This window comes from Fundulus heteroclitus, chromosome 17, assembly GCF_011125445.2.
Source record: "Fundulus heteroclitus isolate FHET01 chromosome 17, MU-UCD_Fhet_4.1, whole genome shotgun sequence".
In the NCBI taxonomy this organism is placed as follows: Eukaryota; Metazoa; Chordata; class Actinopteri; order Cyprinodontiformes; family Fundulidae; genus Fundulus; species Fundulus heteroclitus.
Window position 1 is genome coordinate 3,889,486 of NC_046377.1, and position 17,416 is coordinate 3,906,901.

A 17,416-nucleotide genomic window follows, 5' to 3' on the forward strand; every position below is an offset into this window, starting at 1 on the left:
AATGTTTTCAAGCCTGTATTTCTTTTTAACTATCATGATTCTCCATTTACAGCTTTGTGGGGCAATAAAGGAATTTATTATCATCAGACAAAATTAAAACAAACATTTTTAATACAGAATGCAAGCTTAAGTATGTTTACTTTTGATCTGAAAAAATGAGCCCCATCAAAATGTATCTTGTGATTTATTGAATATGACTGTAGAAGTTGCCCTCTCTGGGGTTTCTGCTGGAAACAATCAAGGTTCATTATTGATTTCCTCAATGTAGGGAGCAGTTTAGTTGCAACAGGGGCTGCTGATGGCGGCCCTTGGGCCTTTTTTATCATATTTTCTTTGTCTCCGTTAGTTTTAGAAATATTTTAAAACACTTTAAAGGAGCAGTAAGCGAAATTTCATTATTTTAGCTGGATAGGACTAAAAAATTGTGATGAGAAGAACTAAATGTAATATTTCAGACGGACTATGTATGGTATGACCTCACACATTATCTCTCTGTGGTGTTCTCCAGTCTCCTGTTTACAAAGCCGGGCGACAGCTGGAGTGGAGTTAAAGAGAGGCGTGGCTTGTCATACATCTTGTTTTGGTCTACAGACAGTGCTCAAGCGCCACCTAGTGGTGAAATATCACTTATTGCTCCTTTAAATGAAATTTTAAATGCTTTTTTTGGCGATCCACCACCTGGAGGAGAATCATTTCAAGACATGTTTTAGCCATCCTGGTTGGAATTGAGTTAATAATGAAAGACAGCTTCATCATTATCATCATTACTACTTTCATTAAGGCTCTGCAGAGAAAAAACAGTTCCCTACATATCTCAGCATCCTTATTTATCCAAGACAGCAGAGGACATTTTCTAAAGACTCCATTCTCTAGTTATTCTCTGTTAGAGAATTGTGTTCTGAATATTGTCAGAATGGGTCCTCTTTCAAAGGTATTCATAGCTCTTCAACTTTTTAACCTTTTTGGCACAGTACAACCTCAAATTTCATTTTATTGGGATTTCATGTGACAGACCAACACAAAGTAGCACATAATTGTGAAGTGGAAAGCTCAATTTTTTTATATAATGTGAATAGTGTGTGCTTCTGCATTCAGCCCCATGAGTCATGTCTTCGTAGAGCCGCCTTTGGCTGCTGTTCCAGCCGCAGGTTATTTGGGTTTTGTCTCCGCTGTGTTAAATCTGTACAGACTGGCATTTGTTGTTCTTTGTAAAACAGCTCAAGCTCATTCAGATTGGATGGACAAGACTTGTGAACATCATTTTCATGTCTTTACCGACGACTCTCAGTTGGATTTAGGTTCTGGACTTTGACTGGAACATAGTAACACATGAATCTGCTTTGATCTAAATCATCCCATAATATCTCTGGCTGTATGTTCAGTCTCAGTCTTTTAGAGCCAGGATTGTCCTGGATGTATCCATCTTCCCACCAACTCTGAACAGCTTCGCAGTCCTTGTTAAAATAAACCATCCTCACAGCATGTGTGCTGCCACCACCGTTTAGTTTATAAAATGCCAGAGTTTTTTTTGGATGTATCAGAGTAAGGGGGCTGAATACAATGCATCCATACCTTTTTTCAACTTCTATTTGTAAAAAAAACAAAGAAGAAGAAGAAATACTTTTTTCCCCACAACATTACAATTATGCAGTACTTTGTGTTGGTCTGTTACATAAAACCCTGCTGATGTTTGTGGTTGTCAGAGGAGAATCTGTAAACCTTAAGGGGTATGGAAACCTTTATAAGGCTCCATATGGTTCCAAAATGTCAGAAATCAAAGCTCAGAATATGTCTTCCTTTACAGTGGAGCGAAAGACAGCTTACTGTTCCACGTTTTGGATTTAAAAGGCTGTAGAATCAAGTCAATGCCAAATCCCTGTGTCCCCCAGATTTCTTTGACCACTAAGAACCCTTTTTGTATCAGCTATACCTGCCACCTCTGGGAAATATCTGAAGCACTTGCAAGCTCATTCCCAACCGAAAGGGAGCTTTAACATGAACTGGAAGCTCGCTTTAAAATAACAAACATTTTAAAGCGTTCTCTGCAGTTCTTCGCCACTCAAGATGTTATGTCTTTTCCTTGATTGTTTCTCAACAAGGCCCTAGGCAGACACGTTTGGCCGTCTCGCAGCCACTTTAGAATCAGAGCTTCTGAATAGGAGCACACCTTTTCTCAATCTTGACTCCATGTGGGACTTGTTTTAGCAACCAATCAGCACCATAGAATTGTGTTTCCAAAAACATAGATGTTAATATACAGAGCTCTTGAGACAGTATTAAAGGGGACATATCATGCAAAGTCCACTTTTTTAACCCTTACATACATTTTTGTGTACTTGGAGTCTCTAGGAGTGCAGGAAAACTTAAATGTAGTCTGTCCTAGGGCTGTGTAGATATCTTTATATTGTTTGGGTCATATTTTTCAAGCCATTCAGTTTTCTGTTCTGTGTTTTTTTTAACACATCACAGTATTTGCTGCAGAGCTCCTAAACAAGGCCATGGACTTCCAGCTAACCAATTTTGCAAAGCTGCAATTGTTATTTCTCGGTGCGAATTTGTTCCCCAAGCTCAAGGCTGTTGAAGCTACTTGTGGATAAGTCCAAATATTTGGTTTTTCGTTACGCCTTCCCACGGCATCCTTCAAAAATGGCTGATCAGGGTGACCTGGAGGCGGGCGGGTTGTGACGTTCCCCCTTTAGATTTAAAGAGACGGCACCAAAACAAGTTGTTCTCAGACACACCTCAGAGCAGGGGTTAAAAAGAAGAAACATGCAGGTGAATTAATGAGGAATTTAGACCAAAGCAATGCAGTTCTGCTTTATATAGACCACAACTGAATGATTTCAATGTCTAAAAGTAGAACTGAAAAGCATGATATGTCCCCTTTAAATTCATCTGAACATGAGAAATATTAGTGTGGGATTTCTTGGCACATGTGGAAGAGGCAATGTCCATAAGCAGCGGAAGGTGAGTGTACAGCTAGTGATCCAGTGGCCTAAGAAAAGTTTCAAACCCATGCAGTGCTTTAATTCAAGCCCAAGTTACCACTGAAGCTTGCTGATTTTTAGCTCTCATTTAGATCTCTGTGTTGTTTAGGACCGAAGGCTTCTTGTTTTCACAGCTACAACACAGGTTGTCCTTTGTCATATATGCAGATAAAGTATATATAAATTATAAATATATACAAACATAAAGCCAATTTTACATAAAAATGGTGCCACTTCATGCTGCTATTCCTTATCTTCTTTTTTTAGACAACTAACTCTTTTTGAGATATTTATTTGGATCGGGTGGTTTAAATCTCTCGAGTCTGTTGAGCATGCAAAGTATTAGAATGCTTCAGATTTTTTTGTCTGCTTTTGCAGCTTGTGTCTTCTGTTTTCCTCTGTCTCACTTTTGGTTTGCTTAGCTAGCAGACAAAAACAAAGAGGTTGTGAATCTGTCCTAGATGTTGACGAGTAGGAGAATAGCACACGTATGAAGCAATAAGGCGGACTTTGGCACTTCAGGACATCAAATAAATTTAAGACATGTATAAACTGTAAACAACAAAATAATAAAAAAAAAAAGAAAGAAAGCATAATTTATCTACGAGCTGAACATAAGAGTGAATATTATAAGATGTTATTGTTAATATTATTAGGGTCAATATGCAAAAGGTTCATACCCCATCTGTTTTATATCGCGTGAAATAAATGTTGATGTTCCTAAAAGTGTTCAGTCTCTTCTTGAACAGATGGGGAAGGAGGGATTATTTTCTTGCTGCATTCAGTTCATGTAATGGGAAAATGGCAGAATCACTGCTGTTGGATTATATTCATTTTATTTAAATAGCACCAATTCAGAACAAATGATTTTGTTCTGAATTTATGCAGAATGCAGAATACATAGTCAGTCACACACTCAGTCATAGCACTGATGTCCTCTGAATGTGGCCGGCCCAGTGCATCCCAGTCTGTTGCCTCAAAACAACCTTCAAGGGTTTCCTCGGCTTTCTGTTGTTGTTTTTTTTTATTTCTCTGGTAGAGCAGGTCGCAAACTGTTGAAAAGTTGGAAGTGTAGCAGAGAGTGAGGCATGATTACCATCACCAGATATTGCCACAAATGCATTGGTGTGTTGTATCTGTGCTTATATTCACAACAGAGCAGACGACATTGCATGCTGTGTCGACAACAGCTGATGGTGGAATGTAGACTGTTGCCAAAATAACATTAGTGAACCCTCTGTGTAAATAATGATGAAGAAAACTCACTGGTAACACGCTAATATCCGGGCTGCAGAGACGAGACTTCACAGTGACATGTCCTGGGTGACAATCGTTTGTTCACCAGCACCGCCAATCCGCCATCTTTACTCTTTCCGCTCTTCCCAGTCTGTTGCCTCAAAACAGATCAAGACAAGACTATCAGAAAGCTGTTAGAGGGGACTCTAAAGGATGAAGCGAACACGAATGAGGAGACGGAAGGATTACTAAAGGAAAAGATGGTTCATAGGAAATGCCAACTTGAGGTCTACCCAGACGTCCTGAGGTTTTCCATGCTGGGAAATTGTCAAAGCATAGAGTACTAAAAAACATGTTTTATGTTCATTTATTTTTCAAGTACTCATCACACTTTTGCCAGTCAAAACTACATAAAACTTCATAAAATCTCCATAAAATCCCAAAGAATGCAAATCAATACGTCGGGTTATAATTTCAAATGGGTCTCGGTACAAGACACTGCATGAGCCAGCAAAATGTCAATGTGTGAAGTGGAAGAACAAGGAAAGATGGTTTTCAAAATGTCTGCGGATTTCTGTTCAGACGTTTTCACTGTGACACGTCACAGTAAAATCCTGCACCACTTCAGAATTCATGTTGGCAGACACCTACAGTCCTGGAATGGGTAATTTCTTCTCCCTGCACATTAAGCTGTCCTGTGAGGGTCTCAGAGGTTTGTTCCAGAACAAGGAACCAAGGAGGCCAGCAGGCCCATCGGGAATGAAGTTGTGGAAGAGACTAAAGCATGGATTGACAGTCCTTGACTGTCTGAGCAAGGAGAGCATAAATCAGAGAAGCAGCCAAAGAGGCCCATGGTAACAAGGGGAGGGGACACAGGGACTCACAGCTCAGATGCGTTTGTGGCCACAGAAAAGTCCCATTCCATCTCAGTCGTTTGGGCCTGGATCAAAGATGGCTTGGCCCAATCGTGTTGCAGTATTATGGTTTAAGGTGGAATTTAAGGCTGTGAAGAAAGCAAGAGCTGCCGAGCCGACAGCCAGGCCAAAATAAAGATGGCAGCGCAGGAGGATGTACGTGTAGCTGCTGCCATCACATGTTTTGTAAGAACCCACGATTTTGAAAACAGCGCTACACGTGATCAATGTGACTTGCCAGGTTAGCTACCTGATGCTGCAGTTGATTTTACTTCATTGGAAATGAAGAGCAAGGATAAATATTTTATTTTGAATACAGGATTCCATCAAGCAATATTATTATTATTATTATTATTATTATTATTATTATAAATATTCAAAGATAGTTAAAAAAATTATTGGATAGGGATAGGATTCATTGTCCAAAATTTTGCATCAAAGTAGGGAAAAGGATTAGTGTTGACGTTTCATTTTATACTATACAGTGAATATTATGAGCTACTCAGTGGTTTGAAAAGGTAAGACCATTAAAGTCAATCATTTGCTCAGATTCCAGTTCATCTTTTGTCATTTGGCAGTTCAACCAGTCAGATAGTTGACCAGATGTATTGATAGAAATACAATAGAATCAGTATGATGAGGGTTATAGTTCACTTTATATTATGGGGTTAAGAGGAATGAAATGGCAGATATGATGGCTAAGGAGAGCACCCAACTGGTATTTGATTAGTGTTTAGTTTAGTATAACGAAAATAAAGGGCATAATGAGACAAAAATGAAAGGAAGGTGGTAAAAGGAATGGGGGAAGAAAGTAAAGGATGGTGGCTTTATAAAATCCTTAGGTAAATTGTAGAGAAGAGGCAATCATCTCTTGACTCAGCATTGGGCATACTGGTACATTATTGGTACATTATATGTATATATTAGGGAAATATGACAGCATGTTTTTCACTTGGCAAGAATTATCATGAAAGAAATCAGTTCATTCAAAATCTTAATAATACATTTGTCCTGCAGTGTTTACATTTCAATTGCTGTACTGTGAAATCACTTTTGCACTTTATCCTGTAAAGTTACTTTATTCTGAAATCTACTGCAATTCACTGAAATTTTAAAGCTGTATGCAAACGAAATTTTGTTCTGTATGCATACAAAATGACAAAGTTGTCTTAAGTGTAAGTCTCTAATAATATGACAATAAAACTAGACCTTATTAATTTACTACAGAATGCCTTTAGAAATAAAAGCTACGTGGCAGTATTTTGTTTTTTAAGACAGTAATTTGTTTGAATTTGGGTTTTATTTTTGTATTTATTTGAGCTGCATTCGGTTCACGCTCCTTTCCAGTAGGCGGCGGTAATGCACCTTATTTGCCAACCGCCATTAAACAAAAAGAAGAAGACGCAGTACTACGTCACACACGGAAGTGTCAACATGGAGGATGGAAAAGAAGCTTCCACGAATTCACTTCTGAAAGATGGTGAGTCTGTTTTTTATAAACCAAGACGTGACAGAGTAATTATTGAACAGGGTTGCTGTGTAACGTAACTGGCTTTTCTAGCTCTTCTACGTGTTAAATCTCCATTGTAGTGCCTGGAAGGTGTTTAATAACAGCTTAAATAGAGTCTCAGGCTTTTAATGCAGTGAGAAGACTGCTCGGTTCTCTGACGCGCCTCTCGCCGTTTGGTCGCCTGCTTTATGCTGGGGGGAGAGAGACTGTGGTGACCTGCTGCTGTGTTTGTAGAGTGCTACGCGGATTTCCTGGACGAAGACTTTGACGTGAAGACGTACACGGCGCAGGCTATCCATCATGCTGTCATCGCTGAGCAGCTGGCAAAGCTGGCACAGGGCATCAGCCAGCTGGACAAGGAGCTGCACAGCCAGGTAAAGCAGCCACAGCCACTCCATTCACAGGAAGCCACGACCACTGCATCTGTGGACTGGCTTGATCGTGGATGGTTATCCTCTCTCTGGTCGCCACTCTGAGCTAGAGAACAGTGTTCTAGATGGTTCTCTAAAAACCAGTGCCCCTGTTCCCAAAGGTTCTCCAGATAGCTCCTGTCTGGAGACGACAGAAATTCTTATTTTAGTGAGGAGGCGTGGCTTACCCGTCTGCTACCTGCTGTGATTGGGTCATACTACAAGAGGAAAATCACCCACAAATGACACTTCTAGTGATCAAAAGAAAGAAATTAACCGATTAGACTGGATTAATAAATGTGACATGAGGATGAAACGTAGCAAATTAAGCAATCGTCACACACCATCAAAATGTTTGAACGCACCTCATCTACACTCTCCTCCTCATTTTCATTTCCTTGTTATGTTCAGTCGCCATACTGGTCCTTTCGTGCTTGTTTTGCCTAGTCTAATATGAAATTAAAATAATGTGCGCGTAGGAACCTAAAACAGGCCTTACTCAATTAGTTGAACCCTAAATTGTAGATAAATGCTGAGACTGTGGTCTTGGGTGATAAATGAATTATTCATGCTGATTGGTGATGCATGTTTCCATTGATGTTAGTCCAGCTCCTTTTTTTTTTCTTTTTTTTTTGGAACTGCTTTTGTTGTGCTGTGCCTTTGGGGCACACCAACAGGGGGGCTAATGGACATTTGAACTGTTTTGTTGTTATGTACTTTTTGGGCACATCAACAGGGGGACTTGTTAGGGATAATGAGATTACAGAGACTAAACTACGAAAGGCAGTTACCATGGAGAATTACAGATGGATAACGGACTCTGGAGGCACAGAGGCTGACACACTTAGGTTGGACAGAATGACTGATTAGGGGAAGATGTGTCAGCTAGGACACGTCTGCATTATAGTATGATCTTAGAATAGAAACACCACATTATTCAGCATAAGAACCTAGGGTGACCTGGAAAGTGAGAAGCACTCAAAATCCAGAGAGGAGATGGCATCACACAAGCGGACTTCTATATGACCATTTAGGCTCTGAATGCTGGGATCATCATGTGCAATACAGAAAATACGCACACTTTTTATCTTGTCTAGAGTGTGTATTTATGTATATCATTATCTGGAACCTTTTTAATTTCTTCTAAAATGTTTACTATTGTGGCCATTTCTGTAAATAATATAAAAAATTCTCTATACTATAGTCTTTGTATATTTCTCCAATTTTATTCCTGATTATTTAAAAATGTTTTCCTATTATTCATTGTGGCTTTAGTAAATTAGGTTACAACTTTAACCCATCTGGCCACTGAAACTAATCCCCCTATGGGGAAGATAAAGCTTATCTTATCTACATATTAATAATTGTGTGTGTGTGTTGTGTGTTTTTTTTTAAAGAAGTTTAGGAATCTTTGTGAATATGGGCACGGATCTCTAATCCAAGTGTTTTTAAAAAGGAGTTACATTGTAGTCTAGCGCACATTTTCTAAAGGCTTGCATGTCAAAGCAAACGACTTCATCTGACAAACCGTCAAAGGATCTTCGAATGACACAACTCATGCATACAGGTTTCAGAATTAAACAGCTGCAGCTGAGGTTGAGAATAAACAGTGTTGGGAATATACAAAATTTACACAAACCTTAAGTAATTCTGTTTTAACGCGTAATTAATTGCTGCAGTGTCATTTAGGATTTAAAGGCATGTTTTGTAAACTGCAGCATTTAAATAAAGGTTGTTCAGAAACATTTAAAGACTCTCCATGCATAGGGATTCCATATTTTTCTCCATATTTTTGGCCCTTAATTTTGTTTTTCATCACTGTGGAAATCCAAACTCTCCTTTCGTTCCAGGTGGTGGCAAGGCACGAAGACTTACTGGCTCAGGCAACAGGGATCGAGTCTCTTGAAGGTATTTAGCCAGTCCTCTTTACAAAAGCAACATGAAATCTGCACACTGTATGTCTATTTTATTTCCTGTAATTGTGACATTAAAAAAAGTCGGAGACATTGGCCCCAAATGATAAATGGATAGTGGTCCGCCATGGTGTATCTTAATAAATAAGGAAGTGTAGAGGTTTATTGTTTTTGAATCCTCAAATTGTAGGAAGACTAGCACTCATGAAGAGGTCCGTGTGATGAAACAAGGCAACAGGCTGCAGCGGTTTATTCAGAGTTCTGAATCGAGTTTTCTTTTCATTTATAGAAGCGCTTTATCAGGTCTCACCAAATACAGGAGCTCTACTGACCTTCATTTGTCGCTCTTAAACATCAGTGTCACTGTTAGCTTAGCTTGTAGCACTATTCAGTATTTGGTTTTTCTCGTCTGTCTGCCTGGGAAAGTTTCTCCGAACAGGTGAACCGCTCCTGCGACAGTCCACCACCCGCCCCTTTGTTTTCCCTGCATTTACCATGAGGGGGGGTTCTGCTGGCACCAGTCTACAAAGCTCTGGATCCACCGTCTGCATTCTGATTCGTCCTCCTCTGTGATGAGACCGACTATGGCCGAGTCAGAACCTCTGAAGCTGGCAGCCCGGTGAGCTGATGGAGAAATCTGCTCACCAGACAGAAACGGTGCCAGGACAGTTCCCTGCGGTGGTCCCGTGCTGCAGACCAGCTTGTCAGAGATGCCAGGCTGGTAGGCGAACTGCAGAGCATCCGGTGAAGACCTCACCAGGGGGCGAAGATGGTTGAGGATCAGCTGTGGTACTCTCCTCTGCTTCAGACGTATGGTGAAGATGTGCCCCATGCAGCATCTCAGAAGCCCGGGGCTGATGCCATCCGGACCTGCAGATGATAGCTGAGAACTGAAAGATGTGCAGTTCTGGGGAGGAGAACAGGCAGTCGTCCAGGATGAGGGTGCATGGAGCATGTTAGACTGAGCAGGGGGGGCTGGCTGGTCAAGCCTCAGGAAGTGCTGAGTCAGCTTATTCCCATCTGGAATCTCCTACGGCCTGTTGTGACCTGAAATTGTTCTCAGGCTTTTCCAGACACTGCTGTTACGTGGAGCGCATCACATTGATTGGCATGGGGGACAGCCAATAGATGAGGTGAATAAAAAGTAACACAGGAACTTGTGGGACAGAGAGCAGAACCAAAACTCTGACAAATCAGGGAGCTCTCACAGAGATCACTTTTTTTAACCTCCTTTTTCTGAATACATAATGTATTGACTACTGTCAGGATGGAAGGACCATTTCACCCAGGATAAAAAGTGTTCTGAACCGGATCTGTAGCTTTTATACAAACTTACATGTCTACAACTGTTAGTTTTAATGCTCCTTCAGCTTTGCAGTTCATGAACCATACCACCAGATGGAGCTAGTGCATTCTCTTAAGCGAGCTCTTTATATCTCATGATCTAAAAGAGAATTGTTCTGGTATTTTCAGGGGTTCTTCAGATGATGCAGACGAGGATCAGTGCCCTGCAGGCTGCTGTTGACAGGTAAATAACCAACATGAATCACCAGGGGGTTGAGCTGGAATTTGGCTGTAGATCCAACAAAGCCGAGTCGAACCCCAAGGTTGAACGATCTCAGGAACTTGAAACGGCAACAGACCTGCTGAACCAGAAATGTTCTCAGACTCTAAATAAAGTCAGCTCTGGACATTCTTCCCAATGCTGGAACTATGGTGATGAAACTTATACTTTTTTTTAATTTGGTGCGGTTTAGCTTTGTTGAAGATCACAATGCTTCTAACTGGTGTGTGATTGAGCATTCTCAGTGCCACAAAGCTGCTCCTCTTCCTACCTGGATGTTTACCTCAGATTTTACCTTAGAAAGTAGGTTTGCCAGTGTTGAACAGGAGCCTCTACATGCCCTGTGACGTCTTTAAGGGCACTTTTAATATTAGCTTTTCCCCTTTTCGTAGCGTTTTTTTTCTTGCTGTAAGCAAGCGGTCTGATAGTTATAACGCCACACCATCTCTTTCCAGGATAAAGACAAAGATCGTTGATCCTTATAACAAGATTGTGGCCAGGATCACCCAGCTAGCCAGACTGCAGGTAACTCTGAATTTACTCTACCTACTTGCTGATCATTTGCTACAACGATGGTAAAAAGTTCTTTTGCTTTTCCAAGAACTGGTGAAAAATATAAAGTTCTTGTTATGTCTTAGAGCAGATAAAGATGTCAGCGGTGTCCCTGTGAAACCAAAATGAAGCTGAAATCCAGCAGATTCATCTCTATAACTTTTTAACAACAATTTTAGAGCTATAGATTTGACTCTGCAGTAGGGAGCAACATCTTGTTGCATCAGTATATTTAGGTTTAAATAGTTTTACTTAGAGTTCATGGTCTAATCACTGACTACAAGGTGGTTTACATCCGTGGCTACAAAACAAAAGCCCATATCATTACCCTTCCACCTCCCTGTGTTACTGTTGGTGTGAAGTTTATCTGATCTTGTATATTTTTTGTGAAAATCTCACATTGTGTCCTAAGAGCAAACATTTCTACTTTGGACTTATTTGTCCAAGTTTTCCAGATCTCCTGCAGTTTGTTAGCATCCAAACACACCATATCCATATTTCTCTAATTGATTTGCAGTTAGAGAAATCACAGTACTGTCCCAGATTCATCGGCAGCTACAGCTGCTTCTTTAACATCTTTGCTGATATCTTTCTGCCTTGGCGTCATGTTAACATGCACACACCTGTTTGCCCTAGACCCCGGGTCTTCAATACCGGTCCTTGAGGTCCGGTGTCCTGCAGCTCTTAGATGTGTCCCTCCCAGGTCCAACACACCTGCATCAAAGGGCTGGATTATCTCCTGAGCATGCTATGAAGTTCCCCAGAGTCCTGCTAATGAACTGGTTATTTGACTCAGGTGTGTTGGACCAGGGACACCGGTCCGGACCTCTAGGACTGGAATTGATGAGCCCTGCTCCAAAGCAACAAAAGGAAATACCCCTAGTTTTACAGAGGTGCTCACACCGATGATGGTCAGTAGGTGTGGTGATGGTTAGTCTATAAATCCCTAAATGGCTTAGCACCTAAATACATCACAGACTTGTTATCAGTGTATCAACCATCCAGACCACTCAGGTCTTCTGGCTCCAGCCTGCTCTGCAGAACCAGAACCAGAACCAAACAAGGAGAAGCAGCATTTAGTTCCTATGCTCCACTTATCTGAAACAAACTTCCAGAAAACTGTAAAAGTGCCGAAAGTCTGAATTCTTTTAAATCAAGATTAAAAACACATTTGTGTAGGACTGCCTTCGACTGTTCTAATTAAACTGTTCTACTGAAACATCATTAGTTAAACTTTTTTAATGTTTTATTTTGTTTCTACATTTTATTCCTACTTGCTTTTATTCTGTTTTATTTTCCTATATTTTAATCATGTAAAGCACTTTGCATTGTCTCTGTACTGAATTGTGCTATATAAATAAATTTGCCTTGCCTTACCTTAGCTGATCAGCAGCACCATAGTTTTTTTTTATATATATTTTGTTTATTCAATGCTGATTTAGAATTTTGACAAAGTTGGATTTTCAAAAAAAAAAAAAAAAAAAGAAGCTAGATAGTGATATAGTGTGATGTATTATCATTCTGTGAGTTACACGTGTATCAACTTAGAACCCCCTAAGTAGAAGTACCTCCTGCTTTTTACCAACCTTGCTTGGATTTTTATTCCATAAAATACGGATTTGTTTTGGTGTAAAAGCTTTCCAAGCTGACAGTGAAATCTACATCGTCAAAACAAGTATTTGCTCTTATGTAGGCAGGAGGTACTCTTCACTTGTTCGTACAGCCAAGAGGCGGCAGGATTAAATATTGATAAAACAGTGGTTGTAAAAAGCTCTGTGTCGTTCTTATGTCTCTCTCTGGGGCTTCTGGTCCTGTTCTGCTCTGACGTTGTGTGTGAGTAATCACTTTCACTGTCTTGGACTCAGGCCTTAAGGCTGCACAGGACCCACTTAGTGAAGGATGCAGTCAGGACTTTAGATTTTCAGCTTTCCCTTTGTCGTCAACATATCTTTCTGTTTGTCTTCTCTGCGTATGTTACTAGGTACTGTACTGCAGGGTTGTGAGGGTTCTGGTACCAATCTCTGGTGTTCATCAGGTGAGAGGCAGGGCACACCCTGCACAGGTCACTAGTCCATCAAAGGGCAACACAGCGACTACGGGCAATTTAGAGCAACTAGTCAGCCTGCAGGTGGACAGTGGAAGGAAGCTGGAGTACCTGGAGAGAACCTACACATGCACAGAGAGAATATGCAAACTCCACACATAAAAATCCTAGGAATTCAAACCCAAAACCTTCTTGCTGCAAGGTACCAGAGTAAACTATTCCAATGTGCAGCCCCGTATCTGCACAGTGCCCTGCACAAATATTCATACTTCTGAATTTTGTTACATTACCATAAACGGTGTGGTCAGATCAATAAATAAGACTTTATTTATGGAACTCTTTTCATACAATAAATATAAGGTGAAAGTTATTTTGGGGGGAAATTATAACGAACATTTAAGCATTAGTAGAAAACCAGAATAAAATGTCACAGAAACTCTTGAATAGTGGAAACACAATTGTAAATGAGGACACTAGAGATTGACGGAAACATCGATATGTATTGTTATTGAATTATCGTCCAGCCCTGACTTAAAGTTTAATCACAGAAAAAATAGATAGAGGTAAACTGTACAGTAGTATTTCATGTATCATAAAGCTAAAAATACAAGACAAGTAATAATAATGGTATCGAGATTACATTAAAACTGCCATTAAACAAACCAAAGACGCTTTTACCTGGAATCTGAGAGAGAAAATAAAAACATGCAAAGCTATGTTTTTATTCTGCTTTTAAAAATATGAGAGGACCTTGGGGATTAGTTGGACTAAAACCATTAATTCTTTTAAAAACCAGTTAATGCATCTTAAAGCAGGGGTGTCAAACTCATTTTGGTTGAGGGGCCGCATACAGCTTAATCTGATCTCAAGAGGGCCACATGAGTAAATTTATTGCAAGATTAAATAGATCTAATAAATGTGGGCTTGTTGTTTGATTTTTATGTTAAATTAATTTCACTTTTACACAATATATTATGAATAACCTCAGCGTTTTTAAGAAAAGTATGTGCAATTTCAACAATACTTTTACTCAGTTAAACATTTACTTGTGCATTATGCATAAGAACTGATCACAGTGATTATACAATGTTGAAAAACATTTATTCACATTTTTTGGAACTTAAAAACACAGTCCTACATGACAAAATACATCAAACAGATTAAAAACTAAGAAATTATTTAAAATTTTCCACACCTGAAGCTTAATCTGCTAATTAAAATACAGAGCCCCTCGTGGACAATATAGGAACTGCATATTTTCAATTAAACGAACTACATGTTTTTTTCAAGAATTGTTTTATCATTCTCTTCCTTTTATCTCCTCTTTCTTTCACCTTTTCTTTTTTCTTCTTGTTCTTCCTTTCCTCTCCTACTTTCCCATTGTAGTGTCCATATCATTTAAGATATTTCCCGCATGAATCATAATAAAACTATTCACATTCATAAATAAAGCGGAGCACTATGGCAAAATCAGTACTGCTCCACTTGTGAAATCAAATCTGATGAGCTCTTTTTGGCATTAAGACAATAATTCGTATTGCCACATTGTAAGACAGGACACTGAAAAAAAATTTTTTTTTTCTTTTTTTCTTTTTTGTTTTTGTATAATGATAATGCATTTAGCCACCGGGCCGGACTAAATTGTTCGGCGGGCCGGATCCGGCTGTCTTAAAGGGTAACTCTCATCAAAATCTACTTTTCTTTACAGAAAAGTAAATTAGCCCCAACAATCAGCCCTGCCCCTCAGGGTCTCTTGGCACTGCCCACTTTGGTAGCATTGTTCAAAATTTATTTGGGGGGAGCTGTTATGCTTTTACATTGGGGTGAGTTACACTTTAAATGAGCAATAAACAATATTTCACCACTAGGTGGTGCTTGAGCACTGTCTGTAGACCAAAACAAGATGCATCAAGCCACGCCTATCTTTACCTCTGCTACAGCTGCAACCCGGCACCTATTTCCCCTTCTCCCCCATCGGCTCTTATGCGCATATTTGCAAAGGATAAATTCACAGCAAAACGGCGTCACCTTTCAGAGGCGGTGGCCTTTTATGGGCAGGGAGTGGCTAAGTCCTGAGTGGGATCTGTGCACGCTCGGCCGGCCCGGCTAAGTAAACAAGAGATTGCAGAACAACGCTGAGGGTGCGTGACATTTAACCATAGTCCATCTAAAGAGAAACCTTTAGTTCTTCACATTTTTCACTTATTTCTCTCTTAAATAATGAAATTTTGCTTATTGGTCATTTTTTTTTTATGTAAATTCTAACATGGATGGAAAGCCGGTGCAGAGATTTAAAAACAGATGCGATGTATGTTCTCTCTGGTCCATCTCAGCATTGCTGCTCCCATCCAGCCACCTACTGTCTCCCGCTTATCTGAGATGGGGTTGCTGGGGCAACCGTTTCATGAAAGAAATCCAGACATCACTTTCTCCGGTGGCATCCTCCAGCTCATTCTGGGGGACCGCACGGTTTTCCCAGGGCAGTACTTTGAGCTCCTCCCGGATAACAGAGTTCCTCACCTTATGTCTAAGACTCAGCTCGGCTACCCTCTGGAGGAAGCTCATTTCGTCCGCTTGTATCAGGGATCTCATTCCTTTGGCCATCATCCAGAACATAAGTGAGGGTCAGAACGTTGATGGACTGGTAAACCTAGAGCTTTGTCATTCGGCTTAAACTCTTTCTTGAGCACAAGGGACCAGAGCAGCGCCCACATTACTGCAGATGCAGCCCTAATTCGTCTGTCCGTCTCGTCTCCCATCCTACTATCCCTCATGAACCAGACACCAAGATACTTAAACACTTCCGGTTGCAGCAGAGGCCCTGTCTTCCTTTTGTTTTTGACTCTTCTCCGCCACCTGAGCTACGGATCCTTGCAGCTCCTCCAGAGATTCTCTAAAGAAAGATGGTCATAAAATGTTTTTTTTAACCTTGCCCCAAGTTTGGTGGACACAGCAACCATGAACATAAGGTCCTTCGGTGACATATGCTATGCTGCATAGGAGGGACTGGGACACTGTTTTCAAGGTGTTATTTGTAAAACCTATTGAAAACCATGCATCAGTTTTAGTATTAATCAGTATGTCCGTTTCAATCTATAGATTTCAGGGGAGATGCGTTTGCGGTGTTCTCTGTATCATTGTCCTGGTACCGTCCCGCTCAGCGTGTCCCTCTGCTCCAGGTGGCCTGCGACCTGCTGCGGAGGATCATTCGCATCTTGTACCTGAGCAAGAGGCTGCAGGGCCAGCTGCAGGGCGGCAGCAGGGAGATCACCAAGGCTGCTCAGAGTATCAACGAACTAGGTAAGGCTCTCCAACGATTCCTTTCTACGCCCCAACCCTGTCAGGTGGCAGCATGCACTTTTCAAAGCTGCAGAAAATCCTTCGTAGAACAGTTTCAGCTAAAAATAGCAGCGCAAAATGACAAGTTGTTTGAAATGAAAGGCTTGCACGACGTCTGTGATTGTGTTGAATATGTATTGATGAGACTTTTGCGTCTGGTTTTGCTAGCACTTTGTCAAAAGTGCTTGTAGCATCTGCCTCAAGCTGATTTTTTTTGTTTTTCCCCTGACATGAGCAAAATTTATGTTTAATTTAAAAGGAGGCAGAGCATCAGATGACCAAATGTAAAAACACATCTTCAGCTGCTTTTGGGTGTTGCATGGTACGGGTGTGCTCCAGTGAACAAAGGTGTGCTGTTCTGGGAGGGTTCAATATAATATACCGTACACTAAACAGAAACAGGCACAAGCATCACTTTATAACCTAACTTGTCCTGTCCAATCAGTAGTTCTGTCCCTATTTTCCTCATAGATGGCAGAATTTGTAGACTGTATGTTGGATGATGCAGTTAGAACCATGTAGCATTCAAAATGTTAACAACAAAGTGCAGCGGGATGGGAACGGTGTGCGGAGACACAGGTTCAGTTTCTTCTTACTGGGCCGGTTCACTACTGCTCTAAAAAACAGGGAAAGACAAACAGATGGATTTTAGCTGGCCTAACTTGAACTTGGTAAATTAAGAAGCTTTAGAGTCCAGACAGTGTGACACGAGCCACAGGTCTCATTTAAGGCATGGGTTTCCCCTTGTTTAACAATCTTTTCCAGTGAGATTCTACCGTTCTCATATACCTGTTAACAGATTAGCTTTAGCGGCACGGTCCATTCAAAAAAGCTTTAATATAACAGACTGGAACAAGAGCCAAAATGTCAATGTCCACCTTTACACATAACTATTATGTGCCCTGCTGCTTTACCTGGTGTTTGCTTTCTTCAGGCGGCCATCTTTG

General features: G+C 40.6%; 1 protein-coding gene across 1 annotated transcript in view; it reads left to right on the forward strand.

Moving 5' to 3' along the window:
- Positions 1-6,504: 6,504 nt before the first annotated feature.
- cog5 (component of oligomeric golgi complex 5) overlaps positions 6,505-17,416 on the forward strand; it is a 73,319-nt gene continuing 62,407 nt past the window's right edge. The window contains exons 1-6 of the mRNA XM_036148927.1: positions 6,505-6,617; positions 6,882-7,021; positions 8,908-8,965; positions 10,444-10,498; positions 10,990-11,059; positions 16,310-16,430. Of these exons, the coding sequence (XP_036004820.1) occupies positions 6,572-6,617; positions 6,882-7,021; positions 8,908-8,965; positions 10,444-10,498; positions 10,990-11,059; positions 16,310-16,430 (490 nt within the window). The 5' untranslated portion in view covers positions 6,505-6,571. The remainder of the gene's footprint in view (positions 6,618-6,881; positions 7,022-8,907; positions 8,966-10,443; positions 10,499-10,989; positions 11,060-16,309; positions 16,431-17,416) is intronic.